At 37.8% G+C, this 23,927-nt stretch overlaps 2 protein-coding genes across 2 annotated transcripts in view; one reads left to right on the top strand and one right to left on the bottom strand.

The window, feature by feature from the left end:
- Positions 1 to 7,127, top strand: part of LOC117338469 (kielin/chordin-like protein) — a 12,049-nt gene extending 4,922 nt beyond the window's left edge. Inside the window, exons 2-5 of the mRNA XM_033899822.1 lie at positions 233 to 350; positions 1,405 to 1,520; positions 6,191 to 6,305; positions 6,899 to 7,127. Coding sequence (XP_033755713.1) covers positions 233 to 350; positions 1,405 to 1,520; positions 6,191 to 6,305; positions 6,899 to 7,028 — 479 coding nt within the window. The 3' untranslated portion in view covers positions 7,029 to 7,127. The remainder of the gene's footprint in view (positions 1 to 232; positions 351 to 1,404; positions 1,521 to 6,190; positions 6,306 to 6,898) is intronic.
- A 5,223-nt stretch (positions 7,128 to 12,350) lies between these two features.
- Positions 12,351 to 19,585, bottom strand: LOC117338468. The gene is made up of 2 exons (XM_033899821.1): positions 19,122 to 19,585; positions 12,351 to 14,393 (listed from the first exon to the last, which is right to left on the bottom strand). The coding sequence occupies exon 2, from the start codon at positions 14,370 to 14,372 to the stop codon at positions 12,351 to 12,353; it is 2,022 nt and encodes a 673-aa protein (XP_033755712.1). The 5' UTR covers positions 14,373 to 14,393; positions 19,122 to 19,585.
- Between the last annotated feature and the right edge of the window lie 4,342 nt (positions 19,586 to 23,927).

The following is a 23,927-nucleotide window of genomic DNA, read 5'->3' as shown; positions in this document are numbered from 1 at the left end:
AACTGTAGAACAATAGATACACAGGTTACAATCAGAAAATTAACTTGTCGCTTTTGGTAATTACTAGAATAACAGAAAATAATAATAAAGGCTATTATGTTGACTGGAATTTAAATTGTGCCATAAAATGTTTGTCAATTTGATCTGCTGGGCTAATTTTGATCTACTAGTTTCCATATTCATTCAATTGATCAAATATGTAAAGAACATTTTGGACTTACTTTATACACAGGCAGGGCCTGTATCTACAAAGGGAAAATCTACAGTCAAGGAGATCACTGGACGGATGGATGTGAATACAACTGTACTTGTGTCGACGAGACTACTGGACGATACAACTGTGTCAATTTGTAAGTACTCCAGTCATTGTATTAAATATCCGTATGGTGGTTATGGTGTATCATGAATAATCTGTTTACTGTATAGTATAGAAATATTAAGTTGCTTGCTATTTTACTTACTGTTAACATATTTATTTTAGCATGATCAATTTTAGTGTACCACAGAATTAGCGTACTCAAATTTTAGTGTACCACTGAATAAGCATACTCAAATGTTAATGTACCACTAAATTAGCGTACTCAAGTTTCAATCTACCACCGAATTAGGGTACTCAAATTATAATGTCCCACTTAATTAGCGTACTCAAATTTTAGTATACCACTGAATTATCGTACTCAAATGTTATATACCACTGAATTAAAACAGATCATCAATGGTGAATTGTAGCTGCTGCATTGCTTGGCAAAGAAAGCTATGTACAAAAACTCGTTTTAGTAATATATATATATAAATATGATATAGCAGAATGTTTCAAGCACGAAACTCTCTAAAACATGTATGTTTTACAGTACTGTCTTTATTCTGTAGGAATCCCATCAGGCCCAACAATTAAGAGTAGTAATGGGTTTGATTTGGTTTAGTATTGTTTCACGTCCTGTTAATAACTTATATCATCTAAGGACGGCCTCCCCTGTATGTGAGATTCATGAGTTTTGTGAATGTTTGTCCATTTGGTAGGCTACAGTATGTTCATGTTTGCCTCCTTGTGATAACGCTAAACCGATGCCAAGTTCATAGTGCTACCTCCCTGAAGCATACTGCCGAAGACACTCAAGCAGGACAACCCCACCTGGTCTTATCATACTAAAAAAGTGCAGACCAGTCGTCCACTCCTGAAATACTGAACGCTAAGAACAATCAGGCCACATAGATAGCAGAGTGATTCATTATCAAAATATTGAAAAGAAATTTAATTTGACCAAAGTATAGATTTAAAAATAGAATTTACCATGGTAGAGTTTCATATCGGAAGTACAGTCAGAATGTTGGTACCTTAAGATCTTGCAGGATATCAAAGTTTATTTATATCGGAGTTATAACGTCTATACCTTGTATATGTAGGTGTGCAACTTTCACTAACTTACCACAAGGCTGTACTTTGGTGAAGAAGCCAGGAGAATGTTGTGCCCTACCCGACTGTGGTAACTACACTCTTCCAGGCTCTGGTCAGGGTTCAGGTACGTACTCTATCAAATTGTCTAACTTTGTCTTGGGTGTCAGCAGAAAGAGAAGCGGGTGTACCATATACACATTAAATGATTCTCACCATTTTTAGCTCACCTGGACCGAAGGTCCGGTGAGCTTATGTCATGGCGCAGCGTCCGTCGTCCGTCCGTCGTCCGTCCGTCCGTCCGTCGTCCGTCCGTCCGTCGTCCGTCAACATTTGCTTCAAATCGCTACTAGTCAAAAAGTTCTTATTGGATTTTGACCAAATTCGGCCAGAAACATCCTTGGCAGAAGGGGAACAGATTTTGCATAAATGGTGACTCTGACCCCCGAAGGGCCAAAGGGGCGGGGCCCAATAGGGGAAATAGAGGTAATTCCTTTAAATCGCTACTAGTCATAAAGTTATGAATGGATTTGAACCCAATTTGGTCAGAAACATCCTTGGGGGAAGGGGAACAGATTTTGCATAAATGGTAGCTCTGACCCCGGAGGGGCCAAAGGGACGGGGCCCAATAGGGGAAATAGAGGTAATTCCTTTAAAGCGCTACTAGGCATAAAGTTATGAATGGATTTGAACCCAATTTGGTCAGAAACATCCTTGGCAGAAGGGGAACAGATTTTGCATAAATGGTGACTCTGACCCCAGAGGGGCCAAAAGGGCGGGGCCCATTAGGGGAAATAGAGGTAATTCCTTTAAATCGCTACTAGTTGTTAAGTTATGAAGGGATTTGAACCCAATTTGGTCAGAAACATCCTTGGGAGAAGGGGAACAGATTTTGCATAAATGGTGACTCTGACCCCCGAGGGGCCAAAGGGGCGGGGCCCAATAGGGGAAATAGAGGTAATTCCTTTAAATCGCTACTTGTCATAAAGTTATGAATGGATTTGAACCCAATTTGGTCAGAAACATCCTTGGGGGAAGGGGAACAGATTTTGCATAAATGGTGACTCTGACCCCCGAGGGGCCAAAGGGGCGGGGCCCAATAGGGGAAATAGAGGTAATTCCTTTGAATCACTACTAGTCATAAAGTTATGAATGGATTTGAACCCAATTTGGTCAGAAACATCCTTGGGGGAAGAAGAACAGATTTTGCATAAATGGTGACTCTGACCGCAAAGGGGCCAAAGGGGCGGGGCCCAATAGGGGAAATAGAGGTAATTCCTTTAAATCGCTACTAGTCATAAAGATTTGAATGGATTTGAACCCAAGTTGGTCAGAAGCATCCTTTGGGGAAGGGGAACAGATTTTGCATAAATGGTAGCTCTGACCCCAGAGGGGCCAAAGGGGCGGGGCCCAATAGGGGAAATAGAGGTAATTCCTTTAAATCGCTACTTGTCATAAAATTATGAATGGATTTGAACCCAATTTGGTCAGAAATATCCTTGGTGGAAGGGGAACAGATTGTGCATAAATGGTGACTCTGACCCCCGAGGGGCCAAAAGGGCGGGGCCCAATAGGTGAAATAGAGGTAATTCCTTTGAATCGCTACTAGTCATAAAGTTATGAATGGATTTGAACCCAATTTGGTCAGAAACATCCTTGGCAGAAGGGGAACAGATTTTGCATAAATGGTGACTCTGACCCCAGAGGGGCCAAAAGGGCGGGGCCCATTAGGGGAAATAGAGGTAATTCCTTTAAATCGCTACTAGTTGTTAAGTTATGAAGGGATTTGAACCCAATTTGGTCAGAAACATCCTTGGGAGAAGGGGAACAGATTTTGCATAAATGGTGACTCTGACCCCCGAGGGGCCAAAGGGGCGGGGCCCAATAGGGGAAATAGAGGTAATTCCTTTAAATCGCTACTTGTCATAAAGTTATGAATGGATTTGAACCCAATTTAATTAGAAACATCCTTTGGGGAAGAAGAACAGATTTTGCGTAAATGGTGACTCTGACCCCCGAGGGGCCAAAGGGGCGGGGCCCAATAGGGGAAATAGAGGTAATTCCTTTGAATCACTACTAGTCATAAAGTTATGAATGGATTTGAACCCAATTTGGTCAGAAACATCCTTGGGGGAAGAAGAACAGATTTTGCATAAATGGTGACTCTGACCGCAAAGGGGCCAAAGGGGCGGGGCCCAATAGGGGAAATAGAGGTAATTCCTTTAAATCGCTACTAGTCATAAAGATTTGAATGGATTTGAACCCAAGTTGGTCAGAAGCATCCTTTGGGGAAGGGGAACAGATTTTGCATAAATGGTAGCTCTGACCCCAGAGGGGCCAAAGGGGCGGGGCCCAATAGGGGAAATAGAGGTAATTCCTTTAAATCGCTACTTGTCATAAAATTATGAAGGGATTTGAACCCAATTTGGTCAGAAATATCCTTGGTGGAAGGGGAACAGATTGTGCATAAATGGTGACTCTGACCCCCGAGGGGCCAAAAGGGCGGGGCCCAATAGGTGAAATAGAGGTAATTCCTTTGAATCGCTACTAGTCATAAAGTTATGAATGGATTTGAACCCAATTTGGTCAGAAACATCCTTGGGGGAAGAAGAACAGATTTTGCATAAATGGTGACTCTGACCCCAAAGGGGCCAAAGGGGCGGGGCCCAATAGGGGAAATAGAGGTAATTCCTTTAAATCGCTACTAGTTATTAAGTTATGAATGGATTTGAACCCAATTTGGTCAGAAACATCCTTGGCAGAAGGGGAACAGATTTTGCATAAATGGTGACTCTGACCCCAGAGGGGCCAAAAGGGCGGGGCCCATTAGGGGAAATAGAGGTAATTCCTTTAAATCGCTACTAGTTGTTAAGTTATGAAGGGATTTGAACCCAATTTGGTCAGAAACATCCTTGGGAGAAGGGGAACAGATTTTGCATAAATGGTGACTCTGACCCCCGAGGGGCCAAAGGGACGGGGCCCAATAGGGGAAATAGAGGTAATTCCTTTAAATCGCTACTTGTCCTAAAGTTATGAATGGATTTGAACCCAATTTGGTCAGAAACATCCTTGGGGGAAGGGAAACAGATTTTGCATAAATGGTGACTCTGACCCCCGAGGGGCCAAAGATGCGGGGCCCAATAGGGGAAATAGAGGTAATTCCTTTGAATCACTACTAGTCATAAAGTTATGAATGGATTTGAACCCAATTTGGTCAGAAACATCCTTCGGGGAAGAAGAACAGATTTTGCATAAATGGTGACTCTGACTGCAAAGGGGCCAAAGGGGCGGGGCCCAATAGGGGAAATAGAGGTAATTCCTTTAAATCGCTACTAGTCATAAAGATTTGAATGGATTTGAACCCAAGTTGGTCAGAAGCATCCTTTGGGGAAGGGGAACAGATTTTGCATAAATGGTAGCTCTGACCCCAGAGGGGCCAAAGGGGCGGGGCCCAATAGGGGAAATAGAGGTAATTCCTTTAAATCGCTACTTGTCATAAAATTATGAATGGATTTGAACCCAATTTGGTCAGAAACATCCTTGGTGGAAGGGGAACAGATTGTGCATAAATGGTGACTCTGACCCCCGAGGGGCCAAAAGGGCGGGGCCCAATAGGTGAAATAGAGGTAATTCCTTTGAATCGCTACTAGTCATAAAGTTATGAATGGATTTGAACCCAATTTGGTCAGAAACATCCTTGGGGGAAGAAGAACAGATTTTGCATAAATGGTGACTCTGACCCCAAAGGGGCCAAAAGGGCGGGGCCCAATAGGGGAAATAGAGGTAATTCCTTTAAATCGCTACTAGTTATTAAGTTATGAATGGATTTGAACCCAATTTGGTCAGAAACATCCTTGGGGGAAGGGGAAGAGATATTGCATAAATGGTGACTCTGACCCGAAAGGGGCGGGGCCCAATAGGGGAAATAGGGGTAATTATTTTAAATCGCTACTTATCATAAAGTTATGAATGGATTTGAACCCAATTTAATTAGAAACATCCTTGGGGGAAGAAGAACAGATTTTGCATAAATGGTGACTCTGACCCCCGAGGGGCCAAAGGGGCGGGGCCCAATAGGTGAAATAGAGGTAATTCCTTTGAATCACTACTAGTCATAAAGTGAGGAATGCATGTTCTAAAAGCAATTCTTGAGGTCTTTCAGACCTTAGAGAGTCAGGACTTCATTAATCTTTAAAGCAGTTTGGATTCCCACACTATAACCATATATAGCATTGTTAGAGATTAACAAATAAAACAAATTGAATATGAACATTATTTTGACATTTGCGCCTAATCCAACCAGGTGAGCGATGCAGGCCCCATGGGCCTCTTGTTTTCTGGTAGAAAGGATGGCTTTGCTTAATTAATCTCTGTAAAAAAGCCCTTCATTCACCTTTCCATTGTTTAAAAGTTTCAACCGTTTCGAGTGATTATGTAAAAGCAGCCATAGTATAACTTCATTATCCTGAACATACTATTATGCAAGTGGGAAAGTCTGCATCTGGTTCAATATTTTCCTTTGTAAACACATATTTCTTTAGAAGAATTGATTAAAATTATGATAGAGGAATGCTGTAGTGAACTATTATATCTACACAAACAACTCAAAAACAAGCCAGCCTCAAAGATAAGCTCTTCTATCAATAAGCCTGTATTCGCGTACTGTTAAATAAAATAAGCCACATTTTATTTTTGAGTTTTAAGGGTATTACATGATTTTTTTTATATTTTAATTGTATCTTTGTAGTTTTATGTGTACTTGAGTTTTACTTAACATGTGAATATAATGTTTGGCAGGTTTCTGTTACTACAAGGGACAAATGCACGGACAGGGTGAACAATGGAATGACGGCTGTGACTACAAGTGTACCTGTCAAGATGCTACAACAGGAACATACAGGTGTACAGACAGGTGAGAATATATCTTTGGACCAATTAATATATACACCTGCAAGTCATAGTACATGTGAAAATTTTGAAGATACCTGTATTTACCTAGCATATCCAGAAATTAAGTTGAGAATAGTTTGTTATTTCTAAAGTTGCTACATCCCCAACAACTGCTCATAAAAATGGATAAATTGACACCCATGATATAGAAATGTATCCAACACCAAGCACTCTCGATTACTTATAATCATGTTATCTTTCATTCTTGGTAATAGCAATTTACGTTTGAAGCCCATGTGAGACAAAACATAGAGAATGAGTAGCTAAAATATAAGATTTCTTAAAGCTATATATCTTATTCACTTTAAATTAAATTTGAAGCTCAAATATTTGGGAGGCGGTTAAGGCGGAATGTTCTGTATGTAACATTTGGTATTGAAATACATTATGTATATACATTTAACGGTCTATTCTTGTTTCTAATTGATCATAATCACTCGTCGGAAATCTAGCATCTTTAAAATTTGTTTTATGAATTAAACAAGAAACACCATATGTACTTTTTGTCATATCAGTTTATTTTTACAAAATATTTCCTACTCTGTCCTTTATCAGATGCTATAAATGGAACCTGCCTGCCGGACTTTGTACCCTGGATCCTGCTCCAGCTGGAAAGTGTTGTCCTGTCCCCAACTGTAGCTCACAGGTGGTCTTACAATACCCTCCAGGTTACGTACAGGAATGAGATTCAGAACACACATAGACGTTTTGTAAATAGTGTGTAATTTAATTGTTATGTGAAAGAACCTGTACACCATGATTTATAAATAAATTATGAACAAAACTAATATTGTCTGATTGCAATTGTTTTACCGTAAATTGGAAAGAAAATCTCCTTAAACAAATATATAACAGATCAATTCTCTTTTGACTTTATGCGACGGAGATCAAACTAATATCCTATGACGGACCAATTCTGTTTTGACTTTATGTGACGAGGTCAAACTGATATCGTATGAAAGATGAAATTCTGTTTTTGACTTGATGACGGAGGTCAAACTAATATCATATAACAGACCAATTCTGTTTGCAGGTTAGACTATATGACGGAGGTAAAACTAATATATCCTATGACAGACCACATTCTGTTTTGACTTTATGTGACGGAGGTCAAACTAATATCCTATGACAGACCAATTCTGTTTTGACTTTATGTGACGGAGGTCAAACTAATATCCTATGATAGACCAATTCTGTTCGGAGGTTATAATGACGGAGGTGAAACTGATATCATATGACAGACCAATTCTGTTTGGACGTTATGCGACGGAGGTCTTTATTTTCAATGTTGGGGATCCTGACTATCCAGACTAAAACGACTAAAGAATATGATCATTAATTGAATCACAGTGCCCCAATGGACGTGAAAGTATATGTCATAATGCACAGATTACTTTAAATCCATGATATACCACTTCACCTAGATGAACACATGACCCAAGTATGACGTTCGTTGGATAGTAGCAGTATACGAGATACATGTAGAGGCAGGATTAACTTTTTGGTCACCTGAGACAAAATCTTAAGTGACATATTCTAACCTCCTTTTTTGTCTGTCCGTAAACAATTACATTTTCGACTTCTCAGAAACCCCTGAACCCTCTTCAATGAAATTTTGCATAAATGTTCCCTGTCCAAAGGTGAAACAATATTAAGAATCATATGGTCCCCATCTCCCGGGGGACTGCAGGGTCAAATTGACTGACATTTCAAACATCCTTGTCATAGGTTTGGTTTGTTTTTGTTTAACGTCCTATTAACATCTAGGGTCATTTAAGGATGTGCCAGGTTTTGGATGTGGAGGAAAGCCGGAGTACCCTGAGAAAAACCACCGGCCTACGGTCAGTACCTGGCAACTGCCCCACGTAGGTTTCGAACTCGCAGCCCAGAGGTGGAGGGCTAGTGATAAAGTGTCGGGACACCTTTACCACTCTGCCACCGCGGCCCCTCGTCATTGAAAGAAGATCTATTTGTGTATGAATTTCATGACCCTAGGTATCACGTTTGCCCCTATACTTAACTGTAGTTTGTAAGCTTACAGTGAAATCCCATTTTTGTATCCTTAGTTTCATTTATACTGGAATTCATTTTAACTTATTGAACATTATCAGCACGGGATGAAAGTTTGATAGTATGCATTTGTTGGCCCTGGCTTACCCCAGGGGTTGATGGGCGGAACCAAAAAGAGTCGTATTAATTGAAAATTCGAAAAACTTCTTCTGAAGACTTAATAAGTTAGAATCAAATACTTGTCATAAACGTAAAGGTCTTAAGGTGCTTTTCTAAAATTGTGAATTTTGTGACCCTGAGAGCTCGCGTTTGGCCCGTAAATGGGGTAAAGTTTTTCGTGGTTTATTGTTCTGTTGTTGATGTGAGTTTGTGGTTGGGAACTTGCTTACATGATGACAAATATCACAGACACACAAAAACACGTCTTTGCGTTCCAAGTCGTTTATCTATACTGAAGAATCATGTTATCTTACAAAGAGGAAAGGGAAAGAATTCTTACAGTTCGAGTTCCAAATTATCTCCCCTAGATCATACACCTTTACTGTTACAAGATATTATGTAATCTCAGCACATCCATATAACCATATACACAAAATAAAATTGGGATAACACAATTTTACCATGGGTGTAAGAAATTACAATAAAAAGATGAAAGTAAGCAGCTTACTATGATACTGAATCAAATATTTTAAAAGTATACACTACTATAGATGTACTTTATATGTGTTTTCTTCTGAAAACTGTCTTTTATAATATGTAATTTACTGTATAATACTACCAAGTACAAAAAATCTTTCTCATATTATGCTATTCCTGATATCAAGCATTCACACTTACATTTTCCATTGAGCTCAAAATGGACCACATATACTCCATCCAGACAAAATAGCAAAGATGAAAGAGATCAACATCAATATTTAAAACAAGAATACTTGCATACATATTCAAATGACATAAAGCGTATTTATAGTTCGTTCTGGCAATACTCAACCTACTTTTTATATTACAGTATCATGTTGCGTCATAAGACCATGTGATTTAAAGTTATAGAGAAATTGGCCATAATAAAAATAATATGCAATACACAATACAACCTGCCAGCCTTTAATCTATCCTTACCAGCATTATCGTAGCTTTATATACGTGCTGAAAAATACCTCAGCATATCAATATCACAAAGTATTACTAGCATAAAATCTCAAATGTTCAAAAACATTACACAGTGTACAATATTATGATACTACACCTAGCAATTCATCAACTGTATCAGTGGGTGTATACACTCCAACTGTATGAATCTGGTTTTGTTTTGCTCATCCTTGAAAATGTAAACCAAATATAACATGTTATCTACAGCAATATCAGCAGAGATTTCGCTCTTAATTAATAGCATATTTCTGATATAATATATCTGCGAAAAAACATTCACTAGCATTTGGAAAACAATGATGTTGTGCAATATAATCAAGACATGGCAAAAGAGCAATAATAATCAACATTGATAAATCAAGAGCTAGATAAAAGGTTCATATTTTTGTTATACATTGCACTCGTGTATATATATGATATTGTTCAGTTTCTTCAAGTTCACGTGATGACTGTCCGCTGTTATAAAATGGTAAATTTTGCAGAAAAGTCACTGTTAGTACTGTTATAAGTTCATATCTAAATTCAAAGTTCTGGAGTTGATTAACTGGATCTCAAAACATGTTGTTAGACTGGAACATTTTTTAATTAAACTGTCAAACAAATGAAACAATGATCATTCCGTTATCCCCCGCCTGCGTTGGTAAAGTTTAGTTCATCGTCCACGTGGTTCGACTGGCTGATGTGTGTGATGGTTACACATGTGCACACGAGTGTCGACGTCAGGGACAGGATACTGGATAATAATATATACGAAGTACGAAGATATAACATGGCGACGAAGGAGCTCCTTTCCTTTGGAAATGAAAACAACTGTAAGAAGTGCCGGCTTTTTTCAACTGATGATGACGTCATCGTTTAATCAGAGATATAGGCCTACGTCTCATCAACCAACGCACAATTGACAAAAGTCATAAAATAACCAGAAACATATATAACATGTTTCTGAAACAACGAATCAAAGAAGATATTCACAACAAAATGTTAGTTGTATCAATATCAAAACACAGAAAACTTCATCAGAATATAATTCTTCTTCGGAGAAGTCCAATATCACTTTTCAACTTCCCGCCAGAAAATCACAGGGCGTGATGATGTCTGATGTCTGGCCGACGAGCCGAGGCTGACTCGCCAGCCAAACCGGCGAATACACAATAAAATATACAACCATATACACAACATTATAGAGGGAAAATCCAGTTTTCGACTATCATTTCTTTGATTGCTATTGGAATTCTTTCTAACTTGGTTAACATTATGACCACATCCTGGCCCTGACATATCATCAGGGGCTGCTGGGCAGACCCAAAAAGGTCTAATTAACTGAAATATATTAACTAAAAACAGGTGACCGTAAAAGTCCATGGGCCTGTTGTTCTTTAATGTAGGCCAAAGATCAAAATGTAGGTCAGAGTGACCTACGTTTAGTACATAACACACTGTCTCACCTAGGTAAAACCATGACCCATGTATGCAGTTCCAGTTCTTGAGTCATAAGGAATCAAGTCTGTGCCCCCTCCCCGCATTTCGTCACATTTCACGTCCCGATGGTGGATTAGTGCTGTATTAAGTCGTCTGGTGTCAACAAGTTCATGGTGAGACAGGAACGTGAGGAACACATCATAGGAGAGCAGAGGGAGATCAAGTACATGAATCCTCCCGTTGGGTTTGTTAGCTCCGGCTGTAACGGGTATAGACAGAACGGTCAATACTTGCTATACATGCCTGTGATATTTGTTTAGAAGAGTATACCCGACCCACAGGAAAGCTGTTCATAACTGTCTCGAACCGTTACACTAGGAGCACCACCAGCGGAAATGTCCATGATGAGAGCATGTATACGCATAATTCTGATGTATAATTCCCAGGCTGGTAGTGATGGGATGACAGCGTCAGTAGTCATCTACTTGTACATTCCGAGATTAGTGGTATTATACACTTTTGGAAGTACATCGGCGCTAAAATTAAAATTAAATAGACTCCGGGAATATTCTCAAATCATATTCTTTTTCTGAGTGAAAAGATACAGTGGATTTCTAACAATACTGACATTTTCTATAGAGTACTGTTTGAAGCTTGTTCCAATCGATACACAATCCCGTGCCATATCCTGGAGCTCCACAAGTAAACAAAGGAGTTCTTGTAGATTTCGCCATGAACTTTCACAAAGGAACATATTGTTCAATTTAATAAAGTAATTAGGGCAATGCTTCGCATTCACCCACGTGGCCAAAATATTTAAACGCATCATGAAACAAAAATATGTGTTCTTAATTGTTCATGTACATGTACAAGTATTGGCTTCCTCCTGATGGCTACCATCTTCCGGCCCCGTATCATCATATCCAGGACATGACCTAGAATCAAGGAATGGTGATGGCTATACACTACAGATCCCATTTATCAATTTCCTTATAATATTCGTGTTGTCGAAACTTTGTCAACGTAATTCATTCAAATACTTTTTGATCACAAGTAATTGGGATAAGAAATTATATATTGTATATATATACTATATAACCTCGTATTACTATATAAAATGGAGCTTCTCCATTTGATATAGTAATACGAGGCTATATAGTATATATACAATATATATTTTTGATAACTCGCTCTTACCACAGACGTCTGGTTAGTATTCATAGAAGAAATATAAGCCCTCTCTTCTTACAATACCAACCAGAAGCAGACGCCTGTGCTCTTACGGAATATTGTGTACATATCATTCTTATAGAATATGTACATTTCACACGTACAGAATACCCTGTATATAACAAGTACGGAATCATTTCTATTGATGTTGATCCTTTACATAGCATCGAAAATAAATTCTTTGCCGTTATTGTTATTATTAGAGTCGTTCTATCCTCTCCATGGCGGGATTATTAAAATGCAAATATTTGTCATCACCCAGAGAATCATTGTATTCCCTTAGAGCCCTGTGTATGTCACCGACCATTTCGTAACAGATCCCTAAGAGATTGTGGACAATCCAATGTTTACTTCCTCCCTGGTCCTTATCATACTTCACGGCCCGAAGGTCTTTCAGTGCTGCGTCACGCCTTCTTGTATCGTTAAGCTCATGGTAACACAGGAAGGTCAGGAACACGGCGTAAGGGAGTGGTGGGATTAGCAGGCTAGCATAAGGGACTTTCGTTAACTCTTGTTGTAAATGGACTGGACAGAAATTTGGAGATTTTCGTTGTAAAAACATGTATGATGCCCATGCTTGCTGAAATTTGTGTAGAAGACTATACCCACGCCCACAGTAGAGATGTTCGTATCTATCTCCTTCTTTCTCACTATTATTCCCAATGAAAAATTTCCACGAGGAAATAAGGTGTCCACACATTTCCAGTGTTTTCATGTAATTCCCAGTCTGGTAGTGATAGGTTGCCAATGTCAGTAGGCCTGGACTTGTACAAGTTACAGCAAGTGGTGATATAAACTTCTTGCATTTCCTAAGATATTTATACCTCTGTTTGTTTCCTTCCAGAGGAGCTTGTTTCTCATATGCCTCCCTCCCCTTTAAAGAGAGTGCACTTACTGTATTCAAGTAAGCTACGCATTCATCCATGTCCGACTTTGATTTGCTCAGAAGTTTCAAAGCGGGTAGTACATCAGTTGCACGAAACAAAATGCAGGACTTTTCAAACATTGTAAAATCAATTCCTCTTTCTGATCTTACTGGTGTAGGCAGTGCTAGTTCCCAGGCTCCATTCTTCACTCTCTGGATAGTCTCTCCTATAGATGGTTGGAAGAATGTTCCTATTGATAGACAACCCCATGTCATATCACGGAGTTCAACAAGTAAACGAAGCAGGTTTTGTTGATGTTCTCCATGAACTTTACCAAGGAACATATTATTCCTTTTTATAAAGTAATTAGGACAATAGCCTGATTTCACCCACGTGGCCAAAATATCTAAACACAGCATGAAACAAAGAAATGTATTCTTTTCTTCCCATAAAGATAAAGGTGTGTTTTCTACTGCATGGAGTATAGTTGTTTTGATAATATATGATGAGAGAATATCTGTATCCCCATATATTTGTTTCAACTTCCCAGATATCTGTTTTAAAAGGTACTTAAGTAGACAATACACTTGGAACTGGACATGACTGAGAGAATGAATGAGTTTGCGCTCCGCAGTCGCGAACGAAATTCTCCATTGTAGGAATGTGTCGGCTGACGTTTTATCTCCTACAGGGACAAGATGGCAACCACCTTGTACTATCTGATCCCTCAAACATGTATTCGGCCAGTTATACAATCGATGTCTACTCAACCATTCGTTGGCCTCGCTTGGCCAACTAGTACATTTGAGCGCACGCACAAAATCCATATCTGATTGTAAATGAGTTAGTTTGCTCGGCGTAGCAGTAGCTGGTCCATGAGGGTCAACGGTAATCCTAAATACATCACTTAATTGATCTGATAACTGCCGTGCATACATTTCACTTGATACAAAGCTTACATTTCCAACAGGTACAATCGAATTCAACAAGTCTGGAGTGCATCTTCGTCCAATCAGCTGCAAAGTTACATAGCCAGGTCGGCTGTTGGTATCTCCCATAATAAATACCGTTTTATGTTCAATATCTGGTGTGATACTGGTTTGCTGGTTAGGACATATAACTACCACAGAGTTGTCAATTAGCATTTGATCTTCGTCCGAGTCCTTCATATGAATCCCTTCCGCTGAGCTTCCTGTGAAAATAATTTCTAGTTTTGTTTTATCAGAGTTTGTGATTTGCTCACGTACAAGTGTCAGCTTCCTCCTGACGGCCACCATTTCTCGGCTCCCCACCATCATGTCCAGGACATGATATAGAATCCAGGAATCCTCGTACAGCTCTCCTTGGTCGGACATCTCAGTGATATGTCAAAAGCCCTATTACAAAATAGAAATAACAATATCAATACGAAGAGTAAATAATTATTTTTGGTGATAGCTATATAATCTTGATCTCTATTTTTAAATGTTTATCATTATCTTTAAAACAAACACTAAAGTACATTATTTAATATTCGTTATGTCGAACCTATGTCAATATAATTCATTCCAACACATTTTGATAAGTTCTATGAAATATTGTGTACATATCAATCTGATGGTATGTCATGGACGTCACACATACGGAATATCATGTACATCATACATGTACAGAATATCATATACATAATACATGTACAGAATTTCATGTTCATCATACACATACGGAATATAATGTACATAATACACTTATAGAGTATAATTTTAATCATATATGTGTCACAGGGATGCAATATATGTGTGTGTGTGTGTGTGTGTGTGTGTGTGTGTGTGTGTGTATAATACATGTATTAGGTAACCTATTATTTAATTAGTTATCTTGTATCCGTATGTCTAAGTACATGTGCACGTGCTCCAAAGTTTACTGTCAGTGTCGTGTCTGTTTAGTATTCGTTACTGTTCGTACGTTGATGTGTAATCCCATATAAGGTATGTTACCACCTGTCGGTAATGTCTGTGTGTGTCTATATTTGGCAGTGTTATGTGTCCAGGTGGGGCATGTGAGAATGTCGTTCAAACGTGTGTGTGTATGTTAACAAAACCCTAATACTTTCGTGGTACAGCGCAGTCGCTGGTATTGAGCATCGAGGACGTATCCTCTGGGGTCCTTTGCTCGGGAACATTGTTACAATCGAGGGATACGTTGGGGGAATTACCCAGAGAAATGACAACACAACACCATCATTCTCGCTTCGTGGCGGCAACTCTTTATATTCCAGAAAACAACAAAGCAAACTAATATTCGAACCAAAATATAAACAACTGGCTGACATTATCCGGAACTAAGACATTTCATGGTCACCTAAAATATATATTTTACATATATATAACATGCCCCCCCCCCCCCCCCCCCCCCAAAACAAAAATTTTACCCTAGGGAAATTTTTTGAAGAACCATGAAATGAATTAGAAACCCAAAGTACATACATGTAGTTATTATTTATAAATCAATGATCTGATTATGATAGATCAACATTTGAAATTTCAGTCATTCCACAAAGTCCATATGCCAAATAGAAATGTTACTCACTCATCATCATAACATAATATATAAAACTGAAACATCATAATCTCACTAGATTAATTAAGACACACTTGCAGCACCACAAAACACAATAATCTGTAATATATACATGTATGCTGAAACTAAACTGTATAATACGTATATATACACTGTTTATAGGGTTCCCATTGGATAATATTATCAATATTACTCGACAATGCATAACGTATCATCTATAAACAGTCTACAACACCGACTTAAATCACTTCAGTAACGAGATATTGTCAAATTATAAAATCACTTATTTATCAGAAATGCTAGTAGGTCTTTGGAGTTGATCGAGCATGTCCCATCATCAGACTTTTTCACAATACTGTCAAAATTGGACGGTTTCGAAACAGTGGTCACATGATTGACTTGCGAAGATGTCAAGTTCCTCTTTCTCGACATTTGTTGAGCAAATGGGTTTGTGTCCCACCCAAAGTCATCATCACACGGACTTGTCGGTAGAGAATTGGCTTTCTCCTCACGAACGAATCCAGCTGTGATAGTTTTTGGAGGGTTGATCTGGTGCACATTATTGAAAGGTTGACCTGTTGGTTGAGCAATTAACTTTCCTTCACAAACGGGTTTACCAATATTCAATAGCGCTGTCTTTGGATGACTCGAAGGCGACTTCACACATGATGTAGCAATAACCTCAGGCTTAGGCTCAATGCTGATAGGCTTAACAGGGTTAGGGTCACACTGTGTCATCACACTAACACTATGTAAAACTGGCTGTTCAACAGAAACACCAGAGTCGTCTGTACTCTTTGGAATAACCACCTGATCATGACTCTTAATCCCTTTCCGCCTTTTCCATGCCTTGGTTCGTCGCTTACCGTGCCTGATCTGTGACGGCGACTTTGATTTCGGTTTAACCTTGGTAATACAACAGGAATCACCATGAACTGTCTAATCCCACTCAATACTAAGTGATAAATGATGCTGGTCGTCCTGAGCTCGTATTTAAACGGTAAGGAATCGAACCTCAAGTCATAGGTTTGTAATATTCGTACTATCTGATTTGGTAGCATCTCAATGGTATAAATCGTGTCAATCACAAAGACAGATGAAACGGCAATACAGTCACATCATAGGCATAACACACATCAAACGGTCACAGCGGCTGCCTGCCACACACGTGCTTACGCAAATAATAAGTTCACATTCCAATTCGACGATAAAATCAAAATAAAACGATGAGGCACTTGCTTGGCAGTTGAGGTTTCCTTGAGTTTGGATTCTCCACCATGTTACAATCGAGGGATACGTTGGGGGAATTACCCAGAGAAATGACAACACAACACCATCATTCTCGCTTCGTGGCGGCAACGCTTTATATTCCGGAAAACAACAAAGCAATCTAATATTCGAACCAAAATATAAACAACTGGTTGACATTATCCGGAACTAAGACATTTCATGGTCACCTAAACTATATATTTTACATATATATAACAACATATAGACGACATTTAGACACAACTATAACCAGTTGGTGTAGGCAGTTATTATCTATACTATGTGTAGAATAGAATTATAATAGTCGTTACTTCTTATTCATGGCAGGAACAGTAAATACTTGTTATAATTGTCATTGTATACTTAGGCCAGTTTACTGTATATTTCAGAGGTTTTTCTTATTCTTGTTGTCTCGTCCATGTCGAGGAAATAAAAAGAACTATCAGCAGGAGTGAATGTCATCTTATTATTCATTTGGCTGTGACACATGTACAGAATATCAGGTACATCACACCAGTACGGAATAGCATGTACATCTCATTAGTATGGAATACGTTGCACATCGCAAAATAAATGATCATCACAAGAAGATATATAATTATGAAACATTATGTATATATGCTATATTTCTATATGACGTTAGACTCATTGATTGCTAAGTATATACCCCCTACTCCCTGTACATACCTATCATTATTTCCTGAACCAATAATACCATTGTTACCAAAAAAAGAAACTTACCTGAGGTGGGAACATTTTATAAAAAACCAACAACAACAACAACAACAACAACAAAAAACCCAGTTAAAATGGAATTTGTCAAAAGCTGTTCTTGGAAACTATGTTACAGCTAGATTACTTGACAAGGCCCTTAGATGAAGTATTTTGACAAAAAAAAATACAACGGGAAAAAGAATTTTGTCAAAAACTTTTCTTAGAAACTATGTCACAGTTAGATTACTGACATGGACCTGAAATAATTATTTTGACAGTATACTCCCTGTTATATTTTTTAGTAACAACGACGTTGACCTTGACATTTGGACATTTTAAACCCCTGTTCTAAAACATAGAAGTTCGGAGATAATTTCCAAATACAAACGTACTACGCTAGATTGAAGGACAGAATGACTACAATTACTAAAGGTCACTCGCCATGAGGGTCTAAGGCGAGGAGGTAGTTGTATTCGCCTGTTCAAAGTGAACAAGTGAAAGTTAATTTTTATTACTTTACCAGACGAATGTTAATTTTGATGTACACAAAAATGAGCCTTTTTTATGCATTGGTTGGTCGCCATCGCTTAATTAGAGGACATTCGTACAAAATCTATATGATTATTTCCACAATTTTTACACTATTTCAAATTTATATGACATCAGCTTAATGTAAAGAGTATGTTTTCTATATTTTGTCACCATTGTATATCAATTCAGTTTTTCCGTCCTTTTGTCACTTTTTCCACCTTAAGAACAGCACGAAAAACCTTTAAGTTGAAAGTCTGGATGGCCGGTTAGACTGACAGGTTATTTGTTAACTTAAGTACACACTGCCATAAAAGCCAACGAAACACATTATAACCAATCCATTTTTGTCAGTAGAATATGGAACGAATACCCGTGAATGCTTGATTTCAATCTAAAGTATGTTTGATCTTCAACATTCAAATTTGAAAAGCAATTGCAAGCAATCATTTAAAGAAAAGAGCATTGCGTTGACTGGAAAAAGAAAACTGAAGTTTTTGCATGGAAACTGATTTTCTATATTTTGCAGCAGTGACTTTGACCTTTGACGTTTGACATAGAAAAGCAATTCTAAACACTGTATCAAGTTTGAGGTCGATAGGCCCAAGGAAACTCAATTTATTGCACGGAAATAAAAGTGCTGACGGACGGATGGACTGACGGAGAAGGTGATTATAATCTGGTTTATATTGTCAGTTATTACAGCTTCTCATCTTATCATTTCAAAATGCGATGATAAGTTATAATATTTCATGATGAAAAAATATATTCTACATGTGAGCTTAACGTAATTTAACCGGGATCCTGTATTACTGCTATATCTAGCGAAACTGAACTACATTTAAAATAAAGCATTGCTTTTTAAAGGGACATGAAAGTAACTGAAAGCAGCAAAACGCCTTTCTAATAAATAACCAGGATGTACATGTAATCCTTACTATTCTTATACCCAGAGTACTGTTATAAATGTAGCTCTTTTACATTTAGATATCTACGGTATACATTCCCAAGCGGGTTTACTGGTTTGTACTCACAGGAAGATCGTATTTCACAGTTGAGGATCCAGTTATACAGTATTTAACTCTCCATCACAGTAGATGTGGTCGAATGGAAACTTGGAAAGTTCGTTGTACCGGCAAAGTTGTTTATCGCCCATGTTTTTTCAGGAGATGTCATATTTCACACAATAGTGAACTGTCAATCACTGTGGATGACGTTTGTTGTGCAATTCCATATATATATTAGGAACATTTCATATTTTGCTCATGTTCACGTCTTGACTCCGTAGCAGTATTTTCATAAATCAAGTTTCAGTCACAATATTTACAATGGGATATCTTGTATGGCCGCTAGCAGTAGTCTCCTACAGTATCAATACCCTTGTTTAGTTTGTCCTGTTGTCCGTATCGAGTGATAGTCTCATAACCATTGTCATTGACCACTGTCTAGTATTAGAACTAGTCTGTTTTACGTTTTAATCCTTCTGTATCAAACACAGACTAGAGTAGACCCTGTTTCTCTACACAATAACTCTCAATTGGTCTTTCTGTTGACAGTCGTTGCTATACACCCGAACAATAAACCAATGTGGGATTTTCCTACTTTCGTTTTGTATAGATATTGCATTATCGTGTTTTTGAATCGTTCATTCATAACAAGGATCTCTAACGGTCTCATGATCCTATATTTAGCCAACACGTACACGAAACCTGTAATAACTTATGTGTGAATATATGAATAAAAAGAAAATAACGTCATTGTTGTCTTTCAATAATTAAGGAAAATTTATTGGATTGCATATATATATATATTATCCAATAAGTAATAACGACGGTATAATCCAATATCGGAACTGGATCCTAACAAACAAATTTTCGTTGGATGTATATTACTACTGCTTTTCTTGACAAGGACTCTTTCCTTCTGACAGTATCTAATGTAGCCTGGTCCACTGGGAAGCCATCCTTATTGTGTCGCTCTATAGTTATATTTTATCGGAACTAATCTTGCAAGTTTAAAACTGTTTTATTTGATTCGCCCCTACTTGTTAATTTTCTGCTGTGTGTGTTTTATTATTTTTCTGAACCTGGTGAGCCCTGGACTTCGTAAGTCAAGTCCTCAAAAGACTTTTTGTTGTTCATTTGTTTCGCCTGCCCCTACAGATGCTTTTGTCGTTCCGTTTCCACCTTCGTTAGAGCATTGCTAATTTTCACACCTTTTAAATTGTCATCTTCACCTGATTATTTATACTTTGACATTTGTTTACATTAGTGCTGCCCATGTATACAAACAAAGGCCTTCCTATTTTTGCTGCTTGCTCCTTCACCTTGTAACATTTTCATTATCTTATCATCTTGATTAGGACTAGATCCTTTCTCCTTAACTGCCATTGGATGTTATTAGTATTCTATTAACAATCCTGGTATCGTATCATTAGATTTATCTCCTAGGTTCTGTATATTGTAATGTTACTGTCTCCTAATTCTGTCATTATTTCCTATGGGGCGCCGTTTTACTATTTATTCCCATTTGGTGATATCACCTATTCAAATAGGTGATATCACCTATTCGAATGAGTGATATCACCTATTCGAATAAGTGATATCACCTATTCGTTTCATTAAGTGATATAATTCATTCGAATAGGTGATATCACTCATTGGAATAGGTGATATCACTTAAAGAAACGAATAGGTAATATCACTTGAAAAATGAATTGGTGATATCACTGATTGTATTAGGTGATATCACCGATTCGAATAGGTGATATCACTCATTCGAATAGGTGATGTCACTTAAAGAAACGAATAGGTAATATCACTTTAACAATGAATTGGTGATATCACTCATTCGAATAGGTGATATCACTCATTCGAATAGGTGATATTACTGAAGAATATTTTGAAGTGATATCACCTATTCCATTGGTGATATCACTTATTCGAATGAGTGATATCACCTATTCGAATGAGTGATATCACCTATTCGAATAGGTGATATCACTTATTTGAAAAGCGAATTGGTGGTGATATCACCACTGATTGAATAGATGATATCACCAAATGGGAATAAATTGTAAAACGGCGCCCCATAATCTCCGAAATAACGTTCGTGGAAACTTGAGGTGACTGTGGCATGGCTTTCCGTGTTGCTTACTTCGGCAATTCCTTTGTGCTAAAGTGTTCCTGTACCGAGCCATTCTTCCCTTGCTTTATCTTGTGAACATTATATTTGTCGCATTTAGTTTTTGTGGTCTCTTCTAATTTCAGAATCCTGTTCTTATAACTCCTCATAATATCTTGACACATGTCCTTGATTTTCAAATAGTTACGGTACTCCGGGTTTCCTTCACCTCTCAAAATCTGGCACGTCCTTATAAATGGACCTGGTTGTTAATAGGACGTTAAACCAAACCACAGGTTACGGTGTTTTATTCCTGGACGATTTATTCGCATGTGAAGCGGAACCATCCGGAGTCTGACGTTTGTAGGATCTTTCCAGACATAACGTTACTGTATATATCCTAATGCAGTGGTGAACTAGACATCGTGGCGTCCAGTTCTGAGGATATTTGAATGCAATCCTACAAGTCCATCCACTATCTTCTCCGTCAGGTTAAAGTTTATCGTGAATGTGGAACTCGGTAACCTCGACCTTGGTTGCAATTTGTGCCAAATTTTGATCACAAATTTCTTTCCGCGGTCTATTTCCGGCAACTATTTCTGGGCGTTTAGGTGGATGTTAGCAGCATACCTACCTATTTGTTTACTTGTTCTCCTTTGAACTTTTTCTAGAGCAGCACTATTCTTTGTTGTTATTTTTAATTATGTTGTTACGTATTCCAGATGGGGTCGAACCAGAGTTTTGTACAGAATTGTAAACATAGTTGTGTCCAATGAATCTCCTTATTACGTCTTAAGCACGATCAGCCTTTATACCCGAATTCTCCACAGTTTATTGAATTTTAGCTGGTTGACGACGATAACTCCCAAATAGTTGTCATCATCAACTTGTAGGCTCCTGGGTCAGGGCTGCCTAGATGCAGGTGTTTACATTTGGTATAGTTGGGATTAAGTTGCCAGTCGTTTGACCTTATGTAGAGACTATCAATATATTGTCGTAAAGCATTTTGGTCATCAAGGGAGTCCAGTACTGGGATTTGAGTGTCGTCGGCAAATATTTGTATTTCTGACGACATCGGGTAGGTCATTGATATAGATTGAAAAGATTGTTAGCCCAAAAACACCCCATATGGAGATCCCGTTTCTGACACCAATGTAATAAGATTATTCGCCGTAAATGGTTACCCTTTATTTCCTGTTTGTAAGAATTATTTTTCTATCCAGCGTATAATTCCATATTCTGCTAATGTTTTTAGTATTCTTTGGCAATACTGTGTTTATTATCTAGATACTCCATCCAGTTTTCTAATGCGCTAATTAGTTGTGCGACACAAGAGTGGTCTTTACGAAATCCAACTTGGCAAACAGTGAACATGTTGTTTCGTTCCATTTTTCCAAAAATTCATCTTTTACTATCCTGTAGTTTTCTGGCATTTTATGTATAGCCGTCTCATCTGCAATTTTTCCGTCTTGTGCGACGAATCCCTTATCCATAGGTTTTTCGAAATAGTTTTAAGAGGTTCCGCAGCGAGATCTGCAGTAGATTTCAATATAATTAGTGGGCCACAGGTTTGTTAGATTTCAAGTGTTTACAACATTGATCTTGATCTTGATTCTTGATTTGTGTTCTATCTAAATCCAGGGATTTGTTCTATATTTATTTTTTTTATATTCTCTTTGGGCTAAGTTTTTGACAGGACATGTTTCCAGAAGAATTTACTGTTTATTTTTATGTTATCAGCATGCTCCTTTTCAAATGTTTTGATTTATTTTTATGTTATCAGCATGCTGCTTTTCAAATGTTTTGATTTGGTTATTTCCTTTTTAACTTTCCTCTTTGATAAATTGTAATGTTTGATTTCTGACGTAGTGGGAGTTTTTCCCACAATCTTCGCTTCAGTCGCGTTCCAAGTCCTTTATCTATACTGAAGAATCATGTTATCTTCCAAAGAGAGCTAAAATAGAGGGAAAGAACTCTTACAGTTCGAGTTCCAAATTAATTCCCCTAGATCAAACGCCTTTACTGTTACAAAATATTATGTTCTTTCATCACACCCATAAAACAATACACAAAATAAAATTGGGATAACACAATTTTACCATTGGTGTGCTGAAAAATACCTCAGCATGGCGTTAGTTTCTCATTACAGTACCATAACTCTACATGATACAATTTAACACATATATATCAATATCACCAAGTATTACTAGCATAAAATCTCAAATGTTCAAGAACATTACACAGTGTACAATATTATGATACTACACTTAGCCATTCATCAACTGTATCAGTTGGTATATACACCCCAACTGTATAAAGCTGGTTATTTTTGCTCATCCTTGAAAATGTAAACCAAATATAACATGTTATCTACAGAAATATCAGCAGAGATTTCGCTCTTTATGAATAGTATATTTCTGATATAATATATCTGAGAAAAAAAAATTCACTAGCATTTGGAAAACAATGATGTTGTGCAATATAATCAAGACATGGCAAAAGAGCAATAATAATCAACATTGATAAATCAAGAGCTAGATAAAAGGTACATATTTTTGTTATACATTGCACACATGTATATATATGATATTGTTCAGTTGCTTACAGTTCACGTGCTGACTGTCCATTGTTATAAAATGGTATTTTTTTTTCAGAAAAGTCACTGTTAGTACTGATATAAGTTCATATCTAAGTTCAAAGTTCTGTATGGAGTTGAT

The sequence above is a fragment of the Pecten maximus genome, chromosome 11 (assembly GCF_902652985.1).
Source record: "Pecten maximus chromosome 11, xPecMax1.1, whole genome shotgun sequence".
Lineage (NCBI taxonomy): Eukaryota > Metazoa > Mollusca > Bivalvia > Pectinida > Pectinidae > Pecten > Pecten maximus.
This window is presented reverse-complemented; position numbering and strand designations above follow the sequence as displayed.